The 24,860-nt window shown below is 46.2% G+C and overlaps 1 protein-coding gene across 6 annotated transcripts in view; it reads right to left on the bottom strand.

Moving 5' to 3' along the window:
* LOC138258904 (solute carrier family 26 member 6-like) overlaps positions 1 to 24,860 on the bottom strand; it is a 201,260-nt gene that overhangs the window by 108,622 nt on the left and 67,778 nt on the right. For all 6 annotated transcript variants that reach the window (XM_069206223.1, XM_069206226.1, XM_069206220.1 and 3 more), the window contains exons 3-6: positions 24,627 to 24,766; positions 20,563 to 20,673; positions 12,901 to 13,067; positions 9,973 to 10,137 (exon numbers count right to left, since the gene is read on the bottom strand). In XM_069206223.1, the coding sequence (XP_069062324.1) occupies positions 9,973 to 10,137; positions 12,901 to 13,067; positions 20,563 to 20,673; positions 24,627 to 24,766 (583 nt within the window). The remainder of the gene's footprint in view (positions 1 to 9,972; positions 10,138 to 12,900; positions 13,068 to 20,562; positions 20,674 to 24,626; positions 24,767 to 24,860) is intronic.

The following is a 24,860-nucleotide window of genomic DNA, read 5'->3' as shown; positions in this document are numbered from 1 at the left end:
ATCCTCACCTGAACTCTTTCCACTGCACCTATAAGGTGGACAGTACAATGATCTCACAAATCTGGTCTGTACTGATTATTAAATGAAAACGAATTTCTTGCACATATGCAGGTCCCAGGCAAGCTCTGCCGGGCTGCTGCATCGCTCTTCCTTCTTCCCTGTTTTCTGAGTGCTTTCTCCTGCTTTTCCCTCGTTCTTTTAAAGCTTTCTCATTCCCTTTCTCCCATTTTTCTGAGTGCCATCTCCTGCTTTTTCCTAGTTTTTTTTTAATGCTTTCTCCTTCCTTACCCTGGTTTCTGAGTGCTTTCTCCTGCTTTTCTCTCATTTGTCACTGCTTTTCCTTCGTTTTCCATCATTTGCGGCTCCTGCCTGCCGCCCGTTTCCTCCTCAGGCCTAGCCCTGCCCCACTCACTGCCTCCCATCGCCCATCCCTCCTCAGAGGATCTACTTAATGGAGGCAGCAGCGTGGCCACGCAGTGGACACACGCAGCGTGTGCGCCAAAGCCAGGCCCATCTGCGCCCCGTCTGTGCTTGGCCCACGCCCAGCACCACGAATCCTGGTCCTTCTACCCCGCAGAGCTACAACCCCGTAGACCTCCAAGCTCTGGAGTCCGGGCCCATCAACAACAACAACTGCTGCTGCACATCTCACGCACAACCAGAGGATCATTCTCCTGCTACAATGCCACATTACGTGCAAACCGTGATGCAACCCACAATGCCGGGGACACCACAAACATGACTGCGCCCACCACGGCAACCTAGACCGCCACGGCACAACTCCAATGCATTCTACTCAATGCACGATCACTCAAAAACACCCAGAGTGATCTGGGACTCAATATCGACCCTCAACCCGGACGTCATCTCCCTCACAGAGAACTGGCTGAAACCTGCGGCCGTGCCCGACATCGCCATCACATTTTCCAAACAAACTACAAGAGAACACACCAGAACCGAATCAACAAAGACAGAGGTGGAATTGCCATCATCGACAAGGACACCATCTGCTGCACAGCGTCCTCAGACGACTCAGACGACTCAGACGGCTCGACCCCAATAACGGAGCATCTCAATTTCCGACCTTACACAAACAGAAAGCATGAGCAACATCGTCCTCCAACAACTTTGTCACCGACCCCACCCACATCGCAGGACACACACTCTACCCTATTTTTACATGCTGAGTCAAGTATAACGATGTCTTACAGCTCACTCGCACCACCACTACAGCTTCCACTTCACCATCGCAGGATCTACCAACACTGGCACCACCCCGCCCAGCTCCACATGCAGAAACTGGAAAAAGTATCAGAAGACCAGTGGAACAACGATCTCGCTTCCATCTCCCAGGCACATCACCCGAACCAGAACAGGCTGCGAATAACTTTTCCCAATAGATCATGGAATGCACCAACACAATCACCCCCGCCAAGCCAGCCAAACACAAAGTACTGGTCAGGAGAGCCAGCCGATTCACCGCACAGCTGAAATCCTTCAAATGCAACTGCGAGCAACTAGAAAAGAAGTGGCATACTACTGAAAAGACAGAAGACCATACCACCTTCAAAACAGCACTCAACCAATATTATCGCCTTCTGAGTGAAACAAAGAAGATCATCTAGCAGACCGCATAGAAGCTAACACAAACCACAGCAAGGAGCTCTTCACCATCATAAACAAGTTCTCCAACCTCACAGCCACCGGGAACAACATCACCTCCTCCGAAGAACTGTGTGACACCCTAGCGGACTTCTTCTACAACAAGATCTCAGCCATTTATGAGAACTTCAAACCCTAACCCCCCACCGCCGACAGCATCAGCCTACTGACACCCATTAACACAAACCCCAAACACCTGCTCACCCTTTGGGACCCTCTCACATCTCAAGCCACAATCTCCATCATGAACTCTGTACACTGGAGAGCACCCACGGACCCATGTGCACACAACATATTCAACCTCGGCAGCAAGACAATTGGTGATGAGCTCAAGAAAGTCCTGAACGCCTCCATCACCACGGCCCCCTTCCCTGAAACTGGAAATGCGCTGAAGTGAGGAACCTCCAGAAGAAACCATTGGCTGATCCAGCAGATCCGAAGAACTATCGGCCCATCTCCCTGCTGCCCTTGCAGGTGAAGGTTCTCCAACAGGCAGTCAATGAGTAATTCACTAAACACTTGGAACACTCCAACCTCCTGGACTTGTCTTAATCAGGATTCCAAGCCAATCAGAGCACCTAGACAGCCCCTGATAGCAGCCACAGATGACATCAGGGCCATCCTAGACCACGGGGAAACAGAAGCCCACATCCTCCTTGACCTGTCAGCCACCTTCAACACCATCTCCCTCCTCATTCTGATCAACAGACTGCACCAAGGGCCATATGTACAAAAGCTTTTTCCCATAGACACAGAATGGGTAAAATCCTTTGGTACATATGGCCCCAAATCCGAATCCAGGGAGACACCCTCAAATGGATTGCCTCATACCTCACCAGAAGAACCAAGAGAATCCACTTCAGACCATTCACTTCGGAAACCAAGGAGATAATCTGAGGCATCCCAATTCAAAACCAAAGGAGATCATCTGCAGCATCCCACAAGGATCGTCCCCTCAGCCCCACCCTCTTCAACACATACATGACCCTGTGGTCAACACCGTCAGATCTATTGGGCTCAACATTATCTCCTATGCCAAAAACACCCAGCTCATCCTCTCACTGACAGAAGACCCCTCCACCACCAGAACCAACTTCCACAGATGTATGGTGAACGTCGCCGACTGGATAAATGACAAATGTCTGAAGCTCAACACGGACAAAACAGAAGTCCTCATCTCTGGGAACAACACCTTGTCATGAAACAATACTTGGTGGCCTGCTGAACTCGGCCCTTCCATCGCCTTGAAAGACTATGGCCCTGATTGTAACCTTGGCGGACGGCGGAGGCCGTCCGCCAAGGTACCGCCGTCAGAACACTGCACCGCGGTCGAAAGACCGCTGCGGTGATTCTGAGATTTGCCCTGGGCTGGCGGGCGGCCGCCAAAAGGCCGCCCGCCAGCCCAGGGCAAATCAACCTTCCCACTAGGATGCCGGCTCAGAATTGAGCCGGCGGAGTGGGAAGGTGCGACGGGTGCAGTTGCACCCGTCGCGTATTTCAGTGTCTGCAAAGCAGACACTGAAATACTTTGCGGGGCCCTCTTACGGGGGCCCCTGCAGTGCCCATGCCATTGGCATGGGCACTGCAGGGGCCCCCAGGGGCCCCGCGGCACCCCCTACCGCCATCCTGTTCATGGCGGGTTTCCCGCCATGAACAGGATGGCGGTAGGGGGTGTCTGAATCCCCATGGCGGCGGAGCGCGCTCCGCCGCCATGGAGGATTCAATGGGGCAGCGGTAAACCGGCGGGAGACCGCCGGTTTACCCTTTCTGACCGCGGCTGAACCGCCGCGGTCAGAATGCCCTCGGGAGCACCGCCAGCCTGTTGGCGGTGCTCCCGCGGTCATTCGCCCTGGCGGTATTTACCGCCAGGGTTAGAATGACCGCCTATGTCTGTAACCTCAACATCATCTTGGACAGCAAGTTATCTATACAGAAACAGGTAAACGTAGTCTTGTCTGGTTGCTTCTATACCGTAAGCATGCTACGGAGAATCTTCAGGTGGCTCCCAATCAACACCAGAAGGACTGTCACTCAGGCCCTCGTCATCTGAAGCTGGACTATGATAACACTCCTTACGCAGGAATCACTGCATGCCTCCTGAAGAGACTACAGACAATACAAAAATCAAAAGCAGGACTCATCCTTGACCTCCCTAGACGGACTTGCATCATCCTGCCCCTCAAGAGCTACACTGGCTCCAGATCCAGAAGAGATGCCAGTTCAAGATGCTGACCCACGCTTACAAAGCCCTGCACAACGAAGGGCCAGCGTACATCAACAATTGAATGACCTTCCTCCAACCTACCAGACACCTGTGATCCGCCTCCCTTTCCTCACAGACACCCCCGGATCCACCAATCCAACATCAGAAGACGCTTCTTCTCTCACCTGTTGGACAAAGCCTGAAATGACCTTCCCATGCACCTCAGGAACGCCACATCACTCCGGGAATTCAGAAAAGGACTCGAGACATGGCTGTTCAAATGAACATAGCACCACGAAGCAGCTAACAATTCTATGTCAGGACCGGAGGACCCGATTATGCTTTCTCTTTCTTTACTGACTTAAATAGCAGCCAATCAAATACAAATAACAGAAAAAACTACAACACCCAGGATACCTAACATCCTGTCACATGGTCCAATCACCGTCCATGTCCTCTGCTACGAGTCCTTTGACCTATGAAGTCACTTCCTCTTTCTTTGCTGCTTCGCAGCAGATAAGTACACAATTATTTTCTCTCCCGTATTTAATTGTATTTACGAGTGTTTTCTTGTGTATAATTTGTGTAAATAAGCGTCGCGATTCAGCGCGCTTTCTTTATTTGGTGTAAGCGTCCTCGCGCCTAATATTTGTGGCATTTTGCCAATTTTTAGCCCGTTTTGTGGTGGAGTGGGAGTGGGAGCTCGTCTGCCCTCGGGCAGTCTTTTTTCTATTTTTATCGCGCTCACGCGCGCGCACGCATCTTCGAGCTGATCTCTTTCCAGATTGGAAATCTATTGGCTCGTGTATGCTGCGTGTGTGTCTGGGACTTCCCCTTAGCCAAATATTGCTCCCTGACGCCCAGCACTTAGTAAAAAACTGTCTGGGTTGTAAAATAAAGAATGGGCTTCTGCCTAGAGTGCTCTTCAGGTCGCTCCCTCCACACTTTAATTAAGGGCTCCTTTTCCTGGCCTGAACTTGGGGTTTTTGCGCTCCCCCAATTGAACTCTTGAGTTATCAATAGTTTTTCCTCCTCAATATTTGACTATCCTTGAACCATGGCTCAATGGGATGAGCAAGAAACCGAGTACTACACTGAGGAGTTGAGTAATCAACTTGAGGTTGATCTGGTGGAAGCCCTTGATACCAGGGTCCAACAATCAGTTAATGATGCTCTACTGAAAGCTCTGGGCCCTTTTTCTGGGCAAATATTTGACCTCGCCCGATCCCAGGGTTGGTCGCAGGGACAACAAGAACCCAAAAAAGTTAAAGATAAAGCAAATAATCTGGAACCAGGAGCAGAGGTCAGTGCTATTCATGCTGACACTTTCGAGAAACTGCGGAAAAAACGCAGTGGCGAACACAGTTACAGTTCGAAAAAAGGAACTCCCCTTTCTTTCTCTTCCTCTGATAAGTCTTCTTCCTCGGATGATTCAGATGGTTCTGACGATCCTGTACCGAGCAAGAAAAGTAAGAAAACACCCCTCCCCCTCCAGGTCCTAGACTTTGATCCGACTGAAATTATTCATCCCAGATCCTCCAATTGGGTTCCCCCTCCCGAAGTAGCACAATATGTGCAAGCCAATTTGCGAAAAAGCTTCGACAAAGAAGTTAAATCACGCCTGAAGGCGGAATGTCCCAGACCTGATCTGGAAGGCAAGGTGTCTGAAACTCCAGAGATAGACCCCACCATGGTCACCTTTATGAAAAAGTTCGCTAAAGATCCCAAAAAAGGCCTAGACCGCTCATGGCGCAGCTGCCAAGACAAACTATTGGACCTTTCAGGACCCTTGACTAAGATCCTAGAACTGGCATATGTAGCCAAAGAATCTGGTTCTCCGGTGGACACCGATGTTCTTATCTGGTGGGCACAAAGAGCTGTATGTCTTCTTGGTAACTCTAACTGTGCCATTTCTGCTGAGCGAAGGAAATCAGTGCTTATGCGAATTGACCCCAAATGATCAGATCTTGCGTCTTCAGAAGCGGGACCTTCGGCCGAAGGACTGCTCTTTGGATCTTCATTCATTAAAGATCTAGCTAAGTTTTGCTCCACTTTTTCTTCCCTTGACAATGCACAGATGTCACTTAAAAAGGTATTCAAACGAGGCCTTTTTGGCAGGGCCGGTCGTTACGGGGGACGCATGTCCTGCCACAGCTCCTTTTCCAGTCCCCAAAACTACTACCCAAGAGGCAGAGGTGGTTGGTACGGAGATCAGGACTCCACCTTCTACCCCACGCGACCCAGAGGGGGTCGCCCCACTTCCGTAGGGGTTATCGCAGGGAACAACAAGGAGCCATTCAAGACTCAAGTTTCACAGGTGAGCATCATTCACTTTTCTCAGGTCAGACTTGGGGGCAGAATTGCATCTTGCTTAGCAAATTGGAAACGAATCTCAGGGGATCCATGGGTTCTACAAACTGTAGAGGGATTTTGACTGGAGTTTGTCAGTACTCCCAAACAACTATTCCCCCCTGTACTAATGTGTTTTTCCCAAGCAAATCAATATTTCATAGACAAAGAAGTGCAAGCTCTCTTAGACAAAGGAGCCGTGCAATTTGCTTCCCCGCATCCTCTCGGTTTCCTCAGCCCTATTTTTGTAGTAGACAAGAAGGGAGGAGGTCACCGCTTAGTCTTAAACCTAAGAGATTTCAACCAGTGGATTCTGTACAGGCATTTCAAGATGGAAGGTATTCACATGTTAAGAGACATTCTGCTAGAAGGAGATTGGATGGTGCGTCTGGATCTAAAAGATGCCTATCTGTCGATTCCAATTTTCCCTCCCCACAGAAGATTTCTACAATTTCAGTGGAAGGGTCAATGCCTGGAGTTCCTGGCACTCCCATTCAGTCTATCGTCAGCCCCTTGGTGCTTCACGAAGCTACTGAGACCAGTGATGGAATGTCTCAGAACCAAGGGTGTCAGATTGATTATACATCTGGACGATATTCTGCTGATGGCTCAGTCCCCTCAAGTCCTAGTCTCGCACTTGGATTGGACCATCAGTCTCCTACAAGATTTAGGTTTCCTGATCAATGTACAGAAGTCATTGCTGAAACCCTCACAGATAATAGAGTTTCTGGGCTTCCAGATAAATTCCACGTTATGTCAACTTCTCCTTCCATCTCAGAAGATACGCAACATCAAGAGAGAATTGAGATCGGTTTTAACCTGTCAGACAGTATCTTTGAGGAATATAGCCAGAATAGTGGGTTTATTAGCTTCATCTATTCAGGCGATATTCCCTGCTCCCCTACATTACAGAGCACTTCAAAGGCTCAAGATCAGACACTTACAACAGGGTCTGAGCTATTCAGAACAAATCCCATTGACGGCCGAAGTAAGATTGGAGATTCAATGGTGGCTTCATCATATGGAAGCTTGGAATGGCAGAGCGATTTTCGGTTCTCGCCCGGAGGTAGTGATAGAATCGGATGCCAGCAGATGGGGATGGGGAGCTTGTTGCAACTCCCTAGTGACGGTGGGCAGATGGTCAGAATGGGAACAATCCCTTCACATCAATTGTCTTGAACCTCTAGCGGGTTCATTTGCCATAAAGAGTCTCTCCCCGCAGAAAACAGATTGTTGCATACTATTATGGATGGACAATATATTGGCAGTGAGGTATGTCAACAAACTGGGAGGCACGAAGTCCAGAATCTTGGCGGAGATTGCCAAGGACTTTTGGCATTATTACCTGTCTTAGCGTCTAGTAGTCATAGCGGAATACCTGCCTGGGGACCAGAATATCATAGCAGACTGGAACTCCAGGTACCTATCAGACTCCAGCGATTGGAAGTTAGATCCTCCGATTTTTGCTCAGATAGTCAAGGAATGGGGCAAATTGCGAAGTGGACCTGTTTGCATCACGTCTCAATTGCCAAATTCAAAGATTTTACAGTTGGCGTCCAGACCCTTATGCATTAAAGACAGATGCTTTTCTTCAGGACTGGTCGCAGTTTCGAGGCTATGCGTTTCCTCCTTTTCTTATGATTGCCAGAGTTCTGGCTCAAGTGCGGAGACAGAAAACAGAGATTGTTCTGGTGACTCCGTTTTGGAGAGCACAGCCTTGGTTCCCCAGTGCTCTTCATTTAGCCTGTGCCTCTCCTCTTCTGATTCTTCCTTGTCCGAATCTTCTTTTGAGTCCAGAGGGCCTTCAACATCCTCTGATCTTGTCAGGGAAGTTAACACTTCTAGCCTGGTTAATTTCAGGTCGAGATGGAATACCCCAGATGTTTCGCAACAAGCTGCGGAGTTCATTAAACAGGCCTGGGCCAGTAGTACCCATAAGAGATATAATTCAGCCTGGCACAGATGGTCTAGTTGGTGTGATGGAAGGGGTGCCAATTCAGTGGAAGCACATATTGGCTTGATTGTTAACTTTCTAGCAGAACTAGCTAGCTCGGGTTTGGCTTATAGGACGGTCAATAATTTTAGATCTGCCATTTCAGCAGGACATTCACAGTTAGAAGGTAAGCCCATTGGAGAACATCCATTAATTTGCAAACTTTTGAGGGGTATACGTCTTTCAAAGCCTCCTCAAGCTAAATATACCGTTTTATGGGATGTTAATATTATTTTAAAATTCCTGGATTCTTGGCCTGCTAACAGATATTTGTCGCATAAGCAACTTTCAGCTAAGCTAACCATGCTGTTATGCCTTGTCTCTTGCAAAAGAGTATCGGACGTCAGAGCCTTAGATTTAGCAGGTAGAACTTTTTCGCCAGAGGGAGTCTCCTTTTCGGTGACAAGAAGAACTAAAACAAATTGCAGGTCAGTATCCTATCCAGTTTATACGGAAAATTCGAAATTATGTGTTGTTCAGTGTTTAAAGGATTATGAAGTTGTCACAGCAGAATTTCATCAGGATACTAAAGTTCAATTGTTGATTGCTTTGCAAACGCCTTTTAAACCAGTTTCATCAGCTACTTTAGCTAGATGGATGAGATGGTTGATGAGTGAAGCAGGTATTGATACCTCAGTTTTCGGGGCCCATTCGGCTCGAGGGGCTATGACTTCAAAATCATTTGCCTTAGGTTCTCGTTTAGAGGACATAATGAAAGCTGCAGATTGGTCTTCTGAGAATACTTTTCGTAAGTTTTATCATAAACCGGTATTGGATGTAGCTAGTGTGGTGATGGAACAGCTTTGAACTAGCATAATCGGAGCCTCCGGTCCGGACATAGAATAAAAAAAATTCTAGCTATTGCATCAAGAATTTTCAATTCTATTAAGGACACGGAGGCGAGGATTATCCCACCCTTGTTATATATATGGAATATTTATTATCAATTATTGTACATATCTGATGATATATTGTTATTTAACCGTCCCATTATTTTAAATTATAAAGTTTGAGGTAATGTATACTTTATGAGATATTACCTGCCTGTTTATTGTTACAGCTTCTGATCAGAAGAACGCCTGAAATTCCCAAACTCGTGGAAAGATTGGGTTATATGTTCTACCGGTTGCTTCTCCGGCATGAAGCCATCCAAGTTTCGGTTCTGCAGTTTGGAGAAGAAGTTTATCACTCCGGATTCGGGATGGCGTAAGAAGTTTGATTTCAAGTTGATCTTATCTGTTTTGAACAAAGAAAGAGGAAGTGACTTCATAGGTCAAAGCACTCATAGCAGAGGACATGGACGGTGATTGGACCATGTGACAGGATGTTAGGTATCCTGGGTGTTGTAGTTTTTTCTGTTATTTGTATTTGATTGGCTGCTATTTAAGTCAGTAAAGAAAGAGAAAGCATAATCCTCGCCTCCGTGTCCTTAATAGAATTGAAAATTCTTGACGCGATAGCTAGAAAATGTTTTACTCCACTGCCTTGAGACCTTTATGGGTGATTTGCAGCACTTTATAAATCCTGATTGATTGTTTTGTGAGAGAATGATTCCAAGCTTGTAAATGGAGTGCCACCCACACATGAATGTGTGTATTGTTTGCTCCGATAGTGCTTTAACGTCTGCCGTGGCCACTAAAGTCTAAAAAATGGCCCATCTGTAGTTCCTTGAAGTAATCCTAGAGCAACTTGTAGTACTCTAAAAAAACATTGGTACATACATTAATTACATTTTGCAAAGGGAGCATTTTTGCATCAATCTTACGTAAATCAATGACAGGGGCTGGTTCTTTTGGCTGAGACGCAGTCCAAAGAGGTTCTTCAGCTGCGACACAGTGACATGGATGGAGGCGGCTGTGGTGTAGCCCCGGACCAGTGGTTCTGACAAGTAAGTGACCACAAAGCCAAACTGCAGCAGGCCCAGACCAATCTGGAAGGAAAAGGCAAAGTTAAGTCAGGGTTGCTAGTAGCCAGGACCACTGGAATTATACAGTAGGAGAGGGCCAAATTATGCGGCAGGATTGAGTAAATTATGCAGCAAGAAAAGGCAAATTCTTCAGCAATATGCAGCACATTTTGTAACAGTATTACTTCATTATTTCATCATTTTTAAACTTGGTGAGACTGTCTGGGCATTGGTTGTGCCTCATTAGTACCGGTTTAACATCCAAATATAGGAATAAGAAACAGAAAGGTGACCAGTCCAGTTTTGGAAAGGACCTTCCATTGCACGGCAACTAGTCTTGTCTCCTTTTTTAGTAACTTTTGAACCGCTTAAGATAGCAACATTTTTGTTACAATCTGCAGATTATGTGGCAGATGATGGATTATGTGGCAAATGCGGCAGAGCTATAATTATGCGGAAATCGCTGTGGCCGCATAATCGCATAAATCCAGTGGCTCTGCGAATAACCGTGTACCGTTGTGTGCCTCCCCCAAAGACAACAGGAGGAGAGGTGGGAAGGTAAGGGACATAGATTGTGAGGCTCAGCACAATCAGTGTGTCCACTTGCCGCATAGTCTGAGCGTTGAACCATCACATCATGGTTCAGTCTTGTATGAATGTGACACTGCAGTCGGAAAGGGTCATTTTCTCAAACTGAGGCACGAAAGGAAGCCACTCCACTGTTTGTGCAGAAAAGGTGACTTCTTTTGTCTGGAATTAATTAGAAATCTCAGAAGTTGCCAAATACTTGGATTAGAAAGCAAGGTCAGTTTGAAGACATAACATGTGCTGACATTCGGAAACATGGTTCTCATGCAGCACACCCATGCTGATGTTTGGTCAAAACTAACTACAAAGGGAATGTAATTTAGCTGCAATGTTTGCTTGTCTACTAGAAGTGCGTTTTGTGTTGTTGACAGACTCGTCTTGGTGCCTTCTTCTCTCATGTACCTTCTCTTGGAAGAGGTAGGTGAGAGAGAAAGAGAGAGAGCGAGGAAAAGAGAGAGAAAGAGAGAGAGAGAGAGATGGAGAAAAAGAGAGAGAGAGCGAGTGAGAAAAAGAGAGAGAGAGAAAAAAGAGAGCGCAAGAAAAAGAGAGAAAGAGAGAGAAAAAGAGAGAAAAAAGAGAGAGCGCAAGAAAAAGAGGGAAAGAGAGAGAAAAAGAGAGAGATGGAGAAAAAGAGAGAGAGAGAGAGAGAAAGAGACAGAGAAGTTTGTATGGCAGTCACTGTTTTTTTAAATTAAAAACATCATTATTATCTCTCAGTAAACAGCTGTAACTTCCCATTAAGATTTTCCAGTACATTTCAGATTGTATTGCTGTACTTTAGGAATGATTGTGCACAGCCTCAGGGTGTGAGCAGTGGGAGGCGACGAGGCTGGCATTAGTGCCCTGTGCCCACCACCATGAGCCCATAACTGGCTGAGGGCATCCTTCAGCCGTGTGCAGCAACTCAGATGGGAGCGCACAATCTACAAGCAGAACATCCCAAGTGGGGTTCCTATTTATTGTAAATCTGCCAATGTGAGATTCACATTTATTTAGAATCTGTCAATGTGTAATTCCTGTTTTTTTTTTTTTTTTTTTTTTAACTTGTCAGTGTGGAATAACTATTTATCTTAAATCTGCCAGTGTGGGATTCCTATTTTTTTTCCAATTTGCCAAAGTGGTATACTTATTTTTCATGTAAATTTCCCAAAGTGTGATTCCAATATATATATTTTCAAATCCACAGATCTCATTTGCCTTACATTGGTCCAAGATAGAATACATCATGGTTGATTCTGACCTTCCAGGTCGGGTCAGGACCAGGGGTCCACAGATCCCCACACATCCCAAAATACGCATTCTCACTGCCCTTCTATAATCAATGTCACCTTACAGTTTCTGGGGTTATGTAATGCTTCCGACGCCCCATTATACTAATCTAAACTTTTTCCTTGAGACCCACGACCCGCCCATATATGCAAGTCCAGTTCACCTTTTAATGGTAGAAACAACATTTTCAGTCAAGATCAACCAATATGGGTTTTATAAATGGTGGATCAGAGAAAATACTCTATTAAAAAATCCGATTTTCAATTTTTTTATTTTTGTTCTCTTTTTTTTTTTATACTAAGATCCTCCACCGATAAGGCCTGCAAAATGATACTAGGATATATACTGAAAGCCTGATGGACACCTTTTTGCAATGTAAACGGCTTTGACGCGGAACATATTTACACAATCACAAGAAGGGCCTTTTTAGGCTAATGTTGTCACTTTTCCATTTTGCTGTAACGGACAACAGACATTACTATGAGATTTATCATTTGAACTCCCGCTCACAGATCACATAAATTAGTTTGTCTGTTATTGACAAAGTAGTCGAGTTCTGTGCAAATTTTCCAAACAGCGTAAAGTTGTGTTGAGTTTTCTCAAATTGGTTCCAAAGTAACAAGCAAATCACAACTTCCACTTTCACTTCAAGCCTAAACCTAACCTATAACTGCACTGTGGCCTTTGCAATATATTGATTATGGGCTCAAGCTCACATTTTACAATAGTTTAACATCAAGTAACAGAGATGGCGTCCTCTCTGTGAAGTATGGATGTTAAAAGCATGACACCACAATGGATTCAGAATTACCCTTTCCAAAAAGAGACACCTTTAGCACACTCACTTCTATTGATCAGTAATTACCTGGGCTAATACTCACTTATCAGTCACTCCCCCAACTAGATTGGGAATTTAAACAAATCTCACACCTGAAAGATTCCAACCAGGAAGTTTAAGGCAACAGCTATCTCCACCCGGGCCTGGTCCCTCGCTGTCACGTCCAGGACCGTCTCATTGGCCGGTAGCATGAAGTTCTCGTTGGGGGCCATGGACTCTGTGACGCTGCCAATCATCACAGCGATGATGGAGAAGGTACCTGCAGAAAAGGAGATAGGTACCTTAGACCCTCAGCGCAGTGTTGTAAATTCAAAGTAACCAATTGCCAGCTGTGATCCACACAAATGCTGTCATTCTGATATGGAATTCTAGTGACAGTGTAAATTATGCAGTAATTATGGAGGGTTTGCCTTCATAACCCTTGGGTTCCTGGGCACACATTACGCAAGTGATGTACAGGGGAAAAAGGAGGGCATCAACAGGATTTGTTTATAAACAATGACACCATAAATTATCACATACAGAACCTGCATTACTGCATCCCTCACCAGATCAAATCTTTAAATCTTTGATCAACCAATGATACAATAAAAATTATACATAGGGTAAATCATATCGTGTTGCATTACTTCCATATAGCTTTCTGTATTTTCATCAAGAGTGAGGTGATTGTCCAAGACCTTCCAGTGTTCAATTCACCTGAAGGTAGTCCTGTCCAAACGGGGAAGCGAGGCCTGAGACCTGCCGAGCCTCCTAAATTAATCTACCACTTTTTTAATCATCATGGGACTACTTCAAAAATATGTTGACACGTTTTGGCTTACACAGTTCAAGGCCTCCTCAGGGCCAGAGAAGTAAAAAAAAAAAAAAAAATTTTGCTTATCCTCCTAGGCAGGGACTCCTGTCAACAATCTGTTCAGTCCACGGTTTGGGCGACACCAAGACTGGTGTGGGTACCTGTCACGGAATGCCACGGTCATATGCCTGTGGAATGTGGTGAATCCCAATGTTCGCCGACTCCTCAGCATGCTTTTGTGGCTTTTGAAACCAAATGCTCAGGGGAACACATGCAGTCTAGCGCCTGCCACTCCAAGGTCAAGCCGGCTAAGAATATGGATCAGATAGGCATGCGCCAAGCTTTCTTTTTTATACAGACTCTCAGAAAGCATGGAATTCAGGGGATGGGTGTTGTAAGACAAAAGTCTGACATCTCAGCACACCAAAACCAGGATTCGATGAGATGGCAAAAGCCAAAAACCAAGATAGTGGAACAGGTCCACAGGAGGGCATCAGAATGTGTTAGAACCCTGGGAGGAGGACTGCTCAAGATGATGTCAGGAGAAGGATGGAGACCCTGACAATGAGAGTGATGCTCAGAAAAAGTGGCGAGGTCAGCTTGCTAGACTGAGCAGTGGTGTTACACCATGAGTAAAGTTGTAGTTCAGTCAACTGATATTTGGTTGCTGGGACTCTTTGCCAGGGGTTAATTTGTGTCAGTTTGTGGTATCAGCAATTATTGTGTGGGACGGGGTCTCTTTTCAGTTCTTCCTGTGGGTTTTGCCTGTGTTTGTTGAGGCCCTCCCCCAGGACTCATATTTAAACACCAGGACTTATTTCTAGACTATTTTATTCAACTGTGCAAATTTCAACATTTTATACCTGACATAGTGAAGTTTTTATTTCAAACTTAGAGTTTGCCTTGCTGTCACTTCACCAGTGGAAATGCCCACTCCAGTGCAGCGCCTCCAAGCAGGGACTGTGCTTCCTGCAGGGACATGAACCTGCCAGTCCAGGCCCCTTGCACATGCCATTAATGCTACTGCTGGGACTTGGGGCAGCACAGTAACCTGCAGTCTGCCATTCACAATGGTGCTCTAGCAGTGAGTGGGGAGTGATGTGGCAGAGATCACAACACGCACCACAAGGCAGTTCAGTCAAAATCCGCTGATGTTCAACCCAGGGGCGACTGGTGTTCATGGGCACAAGAGGCTCTGCCCTGCCACCCTCGGTGGAGAGGCAAGAAAATAAACAGGGAGCAGCTGAAAATAAATCACTGCTCTGAGTGAACTCTACTGGACTTTGAAGATGTACTAAGGCGCAAGGCCCAGCCGGGCGAGGTTTAAAACCACGACCTGCAGGCACGAGCTACAGCAGTGACATCACAGGAGAGGGAGTGCTGAATTAGAAAGCCATGGATCCGGTTGCTTTAGGGTGCATAAACAGTGGCCCTGGGAGGAGTCACAAAACTCCATTCACTTCAACGGCTAGGGTGGGGCAGGCCGATGAGGATAAGGAGGGAGTGGGTGGCAACCATTTGCGGGTCATCACAGAGGGGCAGGCTGTAGGAGGGGCGCAGGGGGCTGCTCTTTTGGCAGTAACACATATTAAGTACTGCATTTGGTTTTAGTATGAAAAAAACATTAAGGAGCTGAGCACACAGAGTAGTTCCGTATTTGGACTCCGTAGAGGCCCAAGAGAAGGAAAGAACCAGCTGCGGACAACAACTGCACTAGTGGACTAAGAGGTAAGTGTGCAGTTAAGCTTCTGCATCAGGGGATGGTCACCCCCAACCCCACCCCACTTCCTACTTTAGCAGCTACAGCAGGTGGTGTTCGTGATGGGCCTTTTCTGTCTGCAGCTCGGCAGACAAAGGCTCATAATTAACTTGGGAGGGTGAGTGAGTGAAAGGAAGGAAGGATGCATGGATGGATGGAAGAGTGAAAAGGAGAGAGGGTGTATGGGTGAATGGATGGATGAGTAAAAGAGTGAATGGAAGGAGGAGTGGAAGGATGGATCAATGGATGATGAATGGATAGAAGGATGAGTAAAAGGATGGATGATGAGGGGAAGTGTAAAAGGGTGGAGGAGTGGATGAATGATGGAGTAAAAATATGGATGGATGGGTGTAAGGAAGAAAGATTGAAAGGAGGTATGCAATGATGGATGAGTAAAACAAATGGATGGATGAGTGAAAGGCAGGATAGATGGATGTCTGGATGGATGATAGATGAGTGAAAGGGTGAATTGATGGATGGATGAATAGATGGCTAGATGGATGAATGAGTGACAGGATGGATGGCAGAGTGAAAGGGTAAATGGAGAGATGGATGGATGGATGGGACAAAGCATGGATGGATGGGTGTAAGGAAGTAAGAGTGAAAGGATGTATGTAAAGATGGATGAGTAAAACAATGGATGGATGAGTGAAAGGCAGGGTAGATGGACGTCTGGATGAAAGGATGGAAGGGTGAGTGAAAGGCTGAATTAATCGATAGATAAATAAAATGGATAGATGTGTGAGTGAAAGGATGCATGGCTGAGTGAAAGGGCGGAGAGATGGATGGATGAATGGAACAAAGAGTGGATAGATGGGTGTAAGGATGGATGCCTGAGTAAAAGGGTGGATAGATGGATGAGCCAAAAGGAGGATGATGGGTGGATGGGGTGAAAGGATGTATAATGGAGCAAAAGGGTGGATGGATGATTCAAATGATGGATGAAAGGGGGGTGGATAACTGAAAGAAGGAATGATTGAGTGGATGGATAGGTTTGATGGATAGGTGTTCCTGGACTAGAGGTGTCTTTCTTTTATGGGCTCCACAGCTCGACTACACCCTCCTTGTTTTGTGGTCCATTTTATTGTAACAAGGGTGAACAATTATTCACTCTTAGTACAATAAAAATAAAGCACAGACTCGCTTCGGGTCCAGCAACACACTGAGACAAATGGTGACAACGTTTGATTGCTGACACAGGTGCATGAAGGGGCCGGCGCCAGCCAGAGATAGTGTTCAGAGCCAGTGAAATCCCAGCACTGTGAGCGTGTTTGTGTAACTATATGCGTGAGTTAAAGTGAGAGTCAGTGAAGGAGTGAGTGAGAATGAATGACAAGTATACTTGAGAATTAATGTGAGTGAGGGAGAATGATAGTGAGTGTAACTGAGTGCTACAGTGTGTGAGACACAGCAAGACTGAGTAATTCAGAATGAGTGGGACTGAGTGAGACAGAGTGTGATGAGTGAGACTGTGTGAATTAGTGAGACTGAGTGATTCAGAGTGAGGCAGTAAACTTGGGGACTTATTTACAAGAGGCCTGCGTCGGAGCATCACTTTTTTAGATGCGCCTGTGGTGCAGGCCTCTCAATCACATCTATGAGGCGACGCAAAGCCACCCTGCATGGCTTCGCATGGCCTCATAGATATGGAGTAAGGCAAGGCAGCGCAAAGTGCTGCCTTGCCTTGCCTTACTCTGCATCAAGGAGCCGTTCCATGGGTGTTGCGGTGGGTGTTCCCACGCAACACCCATGGATTTTGCCGCATCCCCAAATTTACAAAATCACATAAACCTGGGCCAGAGGCAAAACCTTACGCCTCCCCACAGCAGGCGTAACAAGAAGAAATGTTTTCATTTGGAGGTAGGCACCAAATTGTGCACCAGAGCTGGCTGAAAGGACAGGAATGCATCGTATCTCATAGATACGGTGCATTCCTGCCCTTTCAATTCAGTGTAGAGCAGCGCAGAAAAAAGACTTGCGGTACTGCCCCACATCAAATCTTTGTAAATGAGACCTTTAGTGCAAGAAAGTGTGAGATAACCCTTCAAGAAGAAGCTCACTGGAATGTGAGCCAAGGATTGCGCCCCACCACTTTTAAAGGTCATCAGCTGCCACTGGTCCAACCTGCTGCATTGCTCTCCTCTTGCAGCCTCTGCAGCTCGGTAGTCACATCCATCAGCTGGTTTCAGCTGGTGTTCCATGTTCTTGGACCAGGTGCTTTTCTGCTTGCAGCCGCACCCACTCCACCAACCTGCTTCAGAGACCGCTGGGACTTGTGGGAAATGTCTCACACTCCTCCTAGCCCAGGAAGTGCGTACAGTAGCCCAGTGTCCAATCACAGCTGGACTCGGAGCCCCCGGATAGAGGGGTCCTGTCTCCAGTACTTGTAATCGACTGCCCAGACACCACCCAGGACAGCGTCAGTAACATCAACAGAAACATTGAGGAAAGCAGGCGCTGGCCGCAGGGCTCTCTAACGCCCTTCCTTAACCGTGGTGCCCAACCTGTGGTCCAGGACCCCTGGGGGTCCACGAAGCCTCCTCAAGGGGGTCTGTGACTGCTTAGAAAATTAAATATTATTAAAAGATTAATACATTGCATATAAATAAAGTGGCTAAATGTGATATTGATTTTTTTAACAAGTACTGTAAATGTCAAAGAATTTGAAATTGGAGGCTAAAAAGTAAATAAGTATCCTCAGATTGATTCATGGGAGCAGTGCAGGAGCATCAAATAGAATATAGTATGGGTGATGTGTGGTTTCAATTGAATTTAGAAATGCTCCTAATGGTCTATTAAAATGAAAATTAATATTTTTTTTAATTTATTTTTGTTTGCTAAATAAAATGTGTTATCATTTTGTGTATTGTGTTTTGGTTCAAATTATCGACAATGTTTACGCCGAGGTCCCCGCCTTCCAGTAATGACTCAGTGGGGGTGGGGGGTCCCTGAATGCCAATAATGATAAAGTGGGAATCCACAGAAGTCAAAAGGTTGAGAACCACTGAACAAAGAGTAATTATAGCAGGGCAGGTGTAGCAAAGACCAGTACTTTCATATACAAGGTACGGTAATATACGTTTCCAATTCCATATTGGGAGACTATATTAAATATCCTGTGGATAGTAACTAGGGTACCACAGACAGTAGATCGAATGTTCTGTGTATTAGAAATTGTAACAACTTGAAAGCAACTCCAAAATAAATTGTTGCCTAGTATTTGGTAGCAGCCATGAATGATGCATTTAGAGAGGTGGAACTGTTTAGTGAAACCTTCAGTGAATCTGTTCCATGTGTGGAATTCCTACGCAGGTGGGTTTTGCATTTCAGTGGAATGGTATGACCCAAGCCCTGCCTGGAAAGATGCATTATCTGATGTCAAACAGGGTCAGAAGTTTAAATCAGCAAACTTTGGGTGGCAGTTTGTCACGCCCACCTGGGGTAGGTGTGCCCTCCTTCCATAAGTTATCCTGCGATGATCCTTCTGTGAGGCTTCTCCGACCACCAATAGAATCCCATGATGGAGACAACACCCTGAACCAAGGGCTACCGGTGGGGGGGATGGGGGGGTAGGGGGCACACTACTATTCCACTTTCACCTACTTTCTACAACTATGTCATTGACCATGCACCTGCTTTGTAACAGAATGGCATCTTGGGGTCCTGTTATTTGTCTGTACTTTGTTTGTACTTAAAAAATAAAACAATAAATACGTTTAAAAAAAAAAACTTTAGTTGACACAGATGTTCTCAGAAGCAGTCAGTCTTAGGAGCTCTTTTGCAAGGATCTTTTGTATCCTCCAAGCAAACTGACATTGTGTTGCCTTCATGCTCATGGTTCTCAAGCAACATGGGGCTTCTCCAGTCAGTTGTTGCATCTGGAGGCCACTTGTAGTAGTGTTGGAAGATAGCTCTCTGAAGTCACTGTAGTGAAGCACTAACCCCAGTAGCCGAGGTTTGCTTAGAAGACTGCACAGTCTCCTAGACCACTCTCAAAATCCTCCCCACCACTTCTGTCGCGTAGGCTCTCATTATTCTAATGAGACTACGTGATTTGAGTGGCAGAATCGCCTGCGGTGTGGGAGACTGAGTGTTAACTCACTACAGGAGACACCTGTCGGGCCAATCCGGGGTTTGCTCCGGCTAACTAGCAGTGCCTCATCTCTACCCAAGAGCAGGGAAGATTGGGCAGCCGAGCGCATGACACAATTGACTCCTCAGGGAAATCATGGTCACTCAGATCGCATCCGTTTCTCTCAGTTACATTAGTCTCACATATATAAGACAATCAGAGGCAGTATATGTTTCAATAAGGTTTTTAATGAAGCAACTGCATCTTAGATAATAAAGAATGTACTTCAATAACCAGGACGATAAAACATGACAGGATTCAAATTGTGACAAGGAGACTAAAGCACAAAAATAACGCTACCATATTGTCACTAGAGTCATTAAGATAATCCCTACCTAAGCTATGTGAGAGCACAGCATGTTAAGCTCTAGTTCTGCCCTTCAGGTTCCCCTGGGAAGACATCATCCCTCATACCTCAGCAAGAGGCCTGAAGTCTGCAGAAAGCAGATGTAGCAAAGCGTTCAGCAATCAGTACACAGTCGTGGTCATCTAGCTGGAATCTCCCTCTAACGTGTATGGGACAGAGAATTGTTTTTATAATAAAACAACTGATGTTCTAAGAAAGGATCCCCACATAAGAGTGTGTATGTTTCTATGAACACTATAGACAAAGCGTTACCACATTTACCGGCAACTTATCTTACTGCGGCCTTGAGAGGAGCACTGAGTGCTTGTTTAAGAACGCAGTGCTGGCCTAAGCAAAGAACAGCTAGATAGAAATAAATAAAACAAAACCGCAAGTGTGGCTATTGTAAAAAATAATAACGAAGCTGAATAAAATATATCTACGTTAAAGTGCACAGCTGCAGGCCTAGTTTTGCTAAAATAATGTGCATGGAACTATAATTAAAATGGCTACACAACACTTCCACATCCAACAGTGGTAGCACATGCCAATGCAATGGGGACTTATTTTCATTTTACTAGGGAGAAGAAAAATTGTGCATTCCCATAGAGTATGCACACAAATGTATAAGCGCCCCATCACTAACACACACTCACACACACAGTGTAACAAATGTGCACACAGTATTGTCCTTTTTGCATCCTTTAGAGGCTCTTCTCACCTGCTGAGATGTGCCGTGAAGTCCCAAAGATGGAATATAGGAGCACAGGGTAGAAGGAGGAGTACAGTCCAAACACTGCAGGCACACTGGCAAGGAGGGCATATGCCAGACCTACAAACAAAAGGAAGAAAGCAGAAAACCTATTAATGCGCATTCTTGAGACCAGGATAACACAGTGAGCAAGTCATCATAAAGGAAGGTGTTGTCGGTCAGGTTAAAAATCTAAAGAAATACGAACAGCAGCAACTGTGAAAGGCAATTTAGCCAATACCACAGCCTAGTTTAAGAGTTTTACTCAATGCAAGAGTGCCCCTGCTTTCCCTGCCATAGAGGTATCTATTCACAAATGCAGGTTGACTGAGGGAATGGCGCACAGGAATGCACAGCCCTTACCCTCACACCACCTCCAAAGCTTGGCATCTGAATTTAGGAAAATGTCTTAAACATATAGGGGGTCATTACGACCCTGGTGGAAGGCAGAGAAGTGGCAGTAAGACCACCAACAGGCTGGCGGTCTTTTTTTTTTTAATTATGACCATGGCGGTTACCGCCATGGTCATCCGCCGCTTCTCCGTTCCGCCCGCCAGGGCGGAAACGACCGCTGGGCTGGAGACCAGGGTCTCCAGCCCGGCAGTCGTCACTATACCGCCGGCGGTATTTTGACCCGGCTGACCGCATGGATTTCATGCGGTTTGGAACCGCCATGAAATCCATGGCGGTAAGCACGATCAGTGCCAGGGAATTCCTTCCCTGGCACTGATAGGGGTCTCCCCCACCCCGGCTCCCTCTCCAACCCCCCCACCACCCCTGCCACCCCCAAAGGTGGCAGGACCCCCCTCCCCACCCTGACCCCCAACATAACATCACTCATACACACACGACACGCACGCAGGCACCACCAACACACATACACGCACACACCGACATACATGCCAACATCCACACACATAGTCAGACTCGCACACCCACATTCAAACATACACGCACACAACCATATAGACATACCTACAGTCATACACGCACTCATTCCCAACCTCACAACACCACTGCAAGCATACACGACTCACACACCCCCACTACATACATACACGCACACCCCCATGCACCTACACAACATACAACACCCCCCCACCCCCTCCCCTAACGGACGATCGACTTACCTGGTCCGTCGATCCTCCGAGAGGGGACGGGATCCATGGGTGCTGCTCCGCCGACACCACACCGTCAACAGAACACTGCCACGGCGAATCACAGAACGTGATTCGCTGGGCGGTGTTCTGTTGACGGGGCGGTGGGGGTGGAGCAACCTCCACTTCCCCGCCGCCCGCCAGTATGGCTGTTGGCGGCTCTCCGTCCGAAAAAGGACGGAGAGCTACCAACGGTCATAATACGCTGAGCGGCAAACCGCCACCACTGGCGGTCTTCCGCACGACGGTCCCTCAGCGGTCTTGGAAAAAGACCGCCGAGGTCAAAATGACCCCCCATAATTTAATGATGATTTATTTGCAATTTGGGACACTGCAGAAAACATTTTAAAGCATACACTGAAATTTTGAATGCCAGTGATAAGATGTACAAGTGACATTCATGATCAGTTGAATGAGGATTCTTTGTAAGATATATTTGATATAGGTGCTGTTGGACATGGCTCTCTCTGCAGGATCACCCTCAAACGTTCTACCTTTCCCCTCTGTTTATTTTGCTGAATTCATTTTTGCTGGCCTTAAGACTCTGTGTGTATTTTACTACTGCTGATCAGTGCTTGCTTTTTCGAACTCCCCTAAACATGGTTAAATAGGTTTACACCAGATTAGCATATTTAATTTACTTATAAGTGCCTTGTAGAGTGGTGTACCATGTACCCAGGGCCTGTAAATTAAATTTTAATAGTGGGCCTGCAGTACATATTGTGCCACCCACTTAAGTAACCCCTCAAAACATGTCCCAAGTCTTCCATTGCAGACTGAATGCAGTTTTAAACAGATAGTTCCACTCAGCAATATGTCCCCTTGCCAAGACTTAAACTCTCCTTTAACTGGATATATGTCACCCCTAAGGTAGGACCTAGATAGCCCATAGGTCAAAGTGCTGTGTAATGAAAAGGTTGGGCATGTACTTTTAAGTTTTACATGTCCTGGTAGAGAAAAACGTCTACATTCTTTTTTCATCACTGTGAGTACTACCTGTCCCATAGGATAACATTGTGTCACCTTATTACATATAATAGGTGGTAACTTATGATTGGGGACAGATAAGCATTTTGTGTTTGGTATCTATGAAATTGTAATTAAAATTAGTTTTCCTCTTTGATCGTAAATTTGGATTTTAAATTACAATTTTGAAAATGTCACTTTTAGAAAGTTGGCATATTCTTAGCCTTTTGGTGTCTGCTGCCTCTCTTAGGTCACACGACTGGGTATAAATGACAGACTTTGTGAATTCTTCCCAGACAGATGCACACACTAGAGGGATTAGGTGGGTCTCAATGGGCCATCTGCTGGCAGGATAGTGGCAGAGCTGGGCACAGCTCCACTTGCAACTGGAAAAGCTGTACTCTGCCTTCACACAAAGGGCTTGTCACCTCCATATTGCCATGCAGCCAACTTGCATCCAGAGCAGGGGAGTAAGGAAATCCTAAGCACTTCAAAGAGAAACCTCAAGCGACTTCTCCCAGCTTCAAAGGAGCCATCATGTATATAAACTGGGCCCTCAGACCCGCTCTTCAGTTCATTTTCTGCACCTGTGGAAGGATTCTTGGGACTGCTTGCTGCTGTGGGCTGCTGTGTACTCTACAAGACTGCTTTGCTCCTCCTGTAAGGACTGCTTTGCTGCCTGGCATTGGCCATGAACCCTCAGAGACCAGCCCTGCTGTTTGAGCCCTGCTTCTTCACCATAATCCGCAACTACCAGAGAGACTCCAAGGAATAATTGGAGAGCCACAGGTACATAAAAGACTCCCACCATCTTGAACCTGCACCTGGGCCCAGCCTGAGTGAGTTATAAACCCCTAAGTGGTGTCCCAATAGTACTAGGCACTTAATTGTGGTGCTAAAGGTGCCCAGATAGCCAAACACCAAAACTTGGGACAGAACATTTTTGGCCAAAAACTGCTCTGAGAAATGAGGGAAGGCCTGGACCAACCTGCTCATTGTTCTGCCCAAGGTGTATTGGCAGTTTAACTTCGCGGCTGCTCCTGCTACGTTCTTCGCAGAAGCAAATCCTGTTCATCAATGCTTCACCAAAGGGGTATCCGAGCTCCTGGTACTGCCTTCGGTTACAGCCTCCTGCCTTGTCCTGCTGGAGATTTTTGATTTCCAAAAGTGACAAAGTCTGAATGTAGAAATCTTCACTGTGACTTTGCACTGTGGCTCACTAATAACTACACACCCTCCTCAGACACCACCAGCGCCCTTTCCACACTAAACATTACCTTCTCAGAACATTTCCCTTGAAAATTATAAGTGTAAAGGAAAGAGCTGACCAGGCCCAAGCCACTTCTTGTATCCGACCCGCTTTCCATAACGGATGGTCATATTTTTCGACTTTGACCAGGTCTTGCATGACTAGATGTCAGCAGTTGACTCTTTGAACTTTTAGGTGCTAATTTTTACTGATTTCTCACAGGTGCAAAATACTAAGGGCCAGATGTAGCAAAGTTTTTGCACGTCGCAAACAGCGAATTTCGCTGTTTGCGACGTGCAAAAAGCACACTGCAATGCCCAATCCCCGTTTTGCGAGTCAGTAACCTGGTTACTGACTCGCAAAACGGGACTGCATCAGTCTTTGCATCTTCAGCAAGCATCATGGGCCCTTGGTAGTCTGCCGCTGGACAATGGCGCAGCCATGAAGAGCCCTCACCTACCTGCGTATACTAAAGAGGATAACCATCCTATTTCAGCAGCACGGCTGGCAGGACGACTTATTGGGAATCCTGGTACCCTGGATCATTTGAGCACCATTCGGATCCATTTTTTATGCACTTGGTCCTATGAGGATAGTGTCCTGGTAAATAAAGAATTGATGGAGAAAACAGTATAAAATGTAGAGGACACTTAGAAACTGACCTTGTGGAAGCTGCATGATCCCAACACTGAGGCCAGAGAGGATGTCTCCCAGGAGCCATTCCTTGACGCGGTACCGCGGGAGCCAGCGCAGGACAGGGATGAACTTCAGCAGCAGGGATTTGGCAATAGGTCCCGAACATCTGGAAACCGTGAAGGCAATGGTGAATGTTAGCAGTAACTGAAGTTTGACACATTTCAATGTATATGTGTGTTTTGCACAAAAGAGTAGAGGGA

This window comes from Pleurodeles waltl, chromosome 9 (assembly GCF_031143425.1).
Source record: "Pleurodeles waltl isolate 20211129_DDA chromosome 9, aPleWal1.hap1.20221129, whole genome shotgun sequence".
Lineage (NCBI taxonomy): Eukaryota > Metazoa > Chordata > Amphibia > Caudata > Salamandridae > Pleurodeles > Pleurodeles waltl.
The sequence above is the reverse complement of the archived record's forward strand: the minus strand, read 5'-3'. Positions and strand labels throughout refer to the sequence as shown.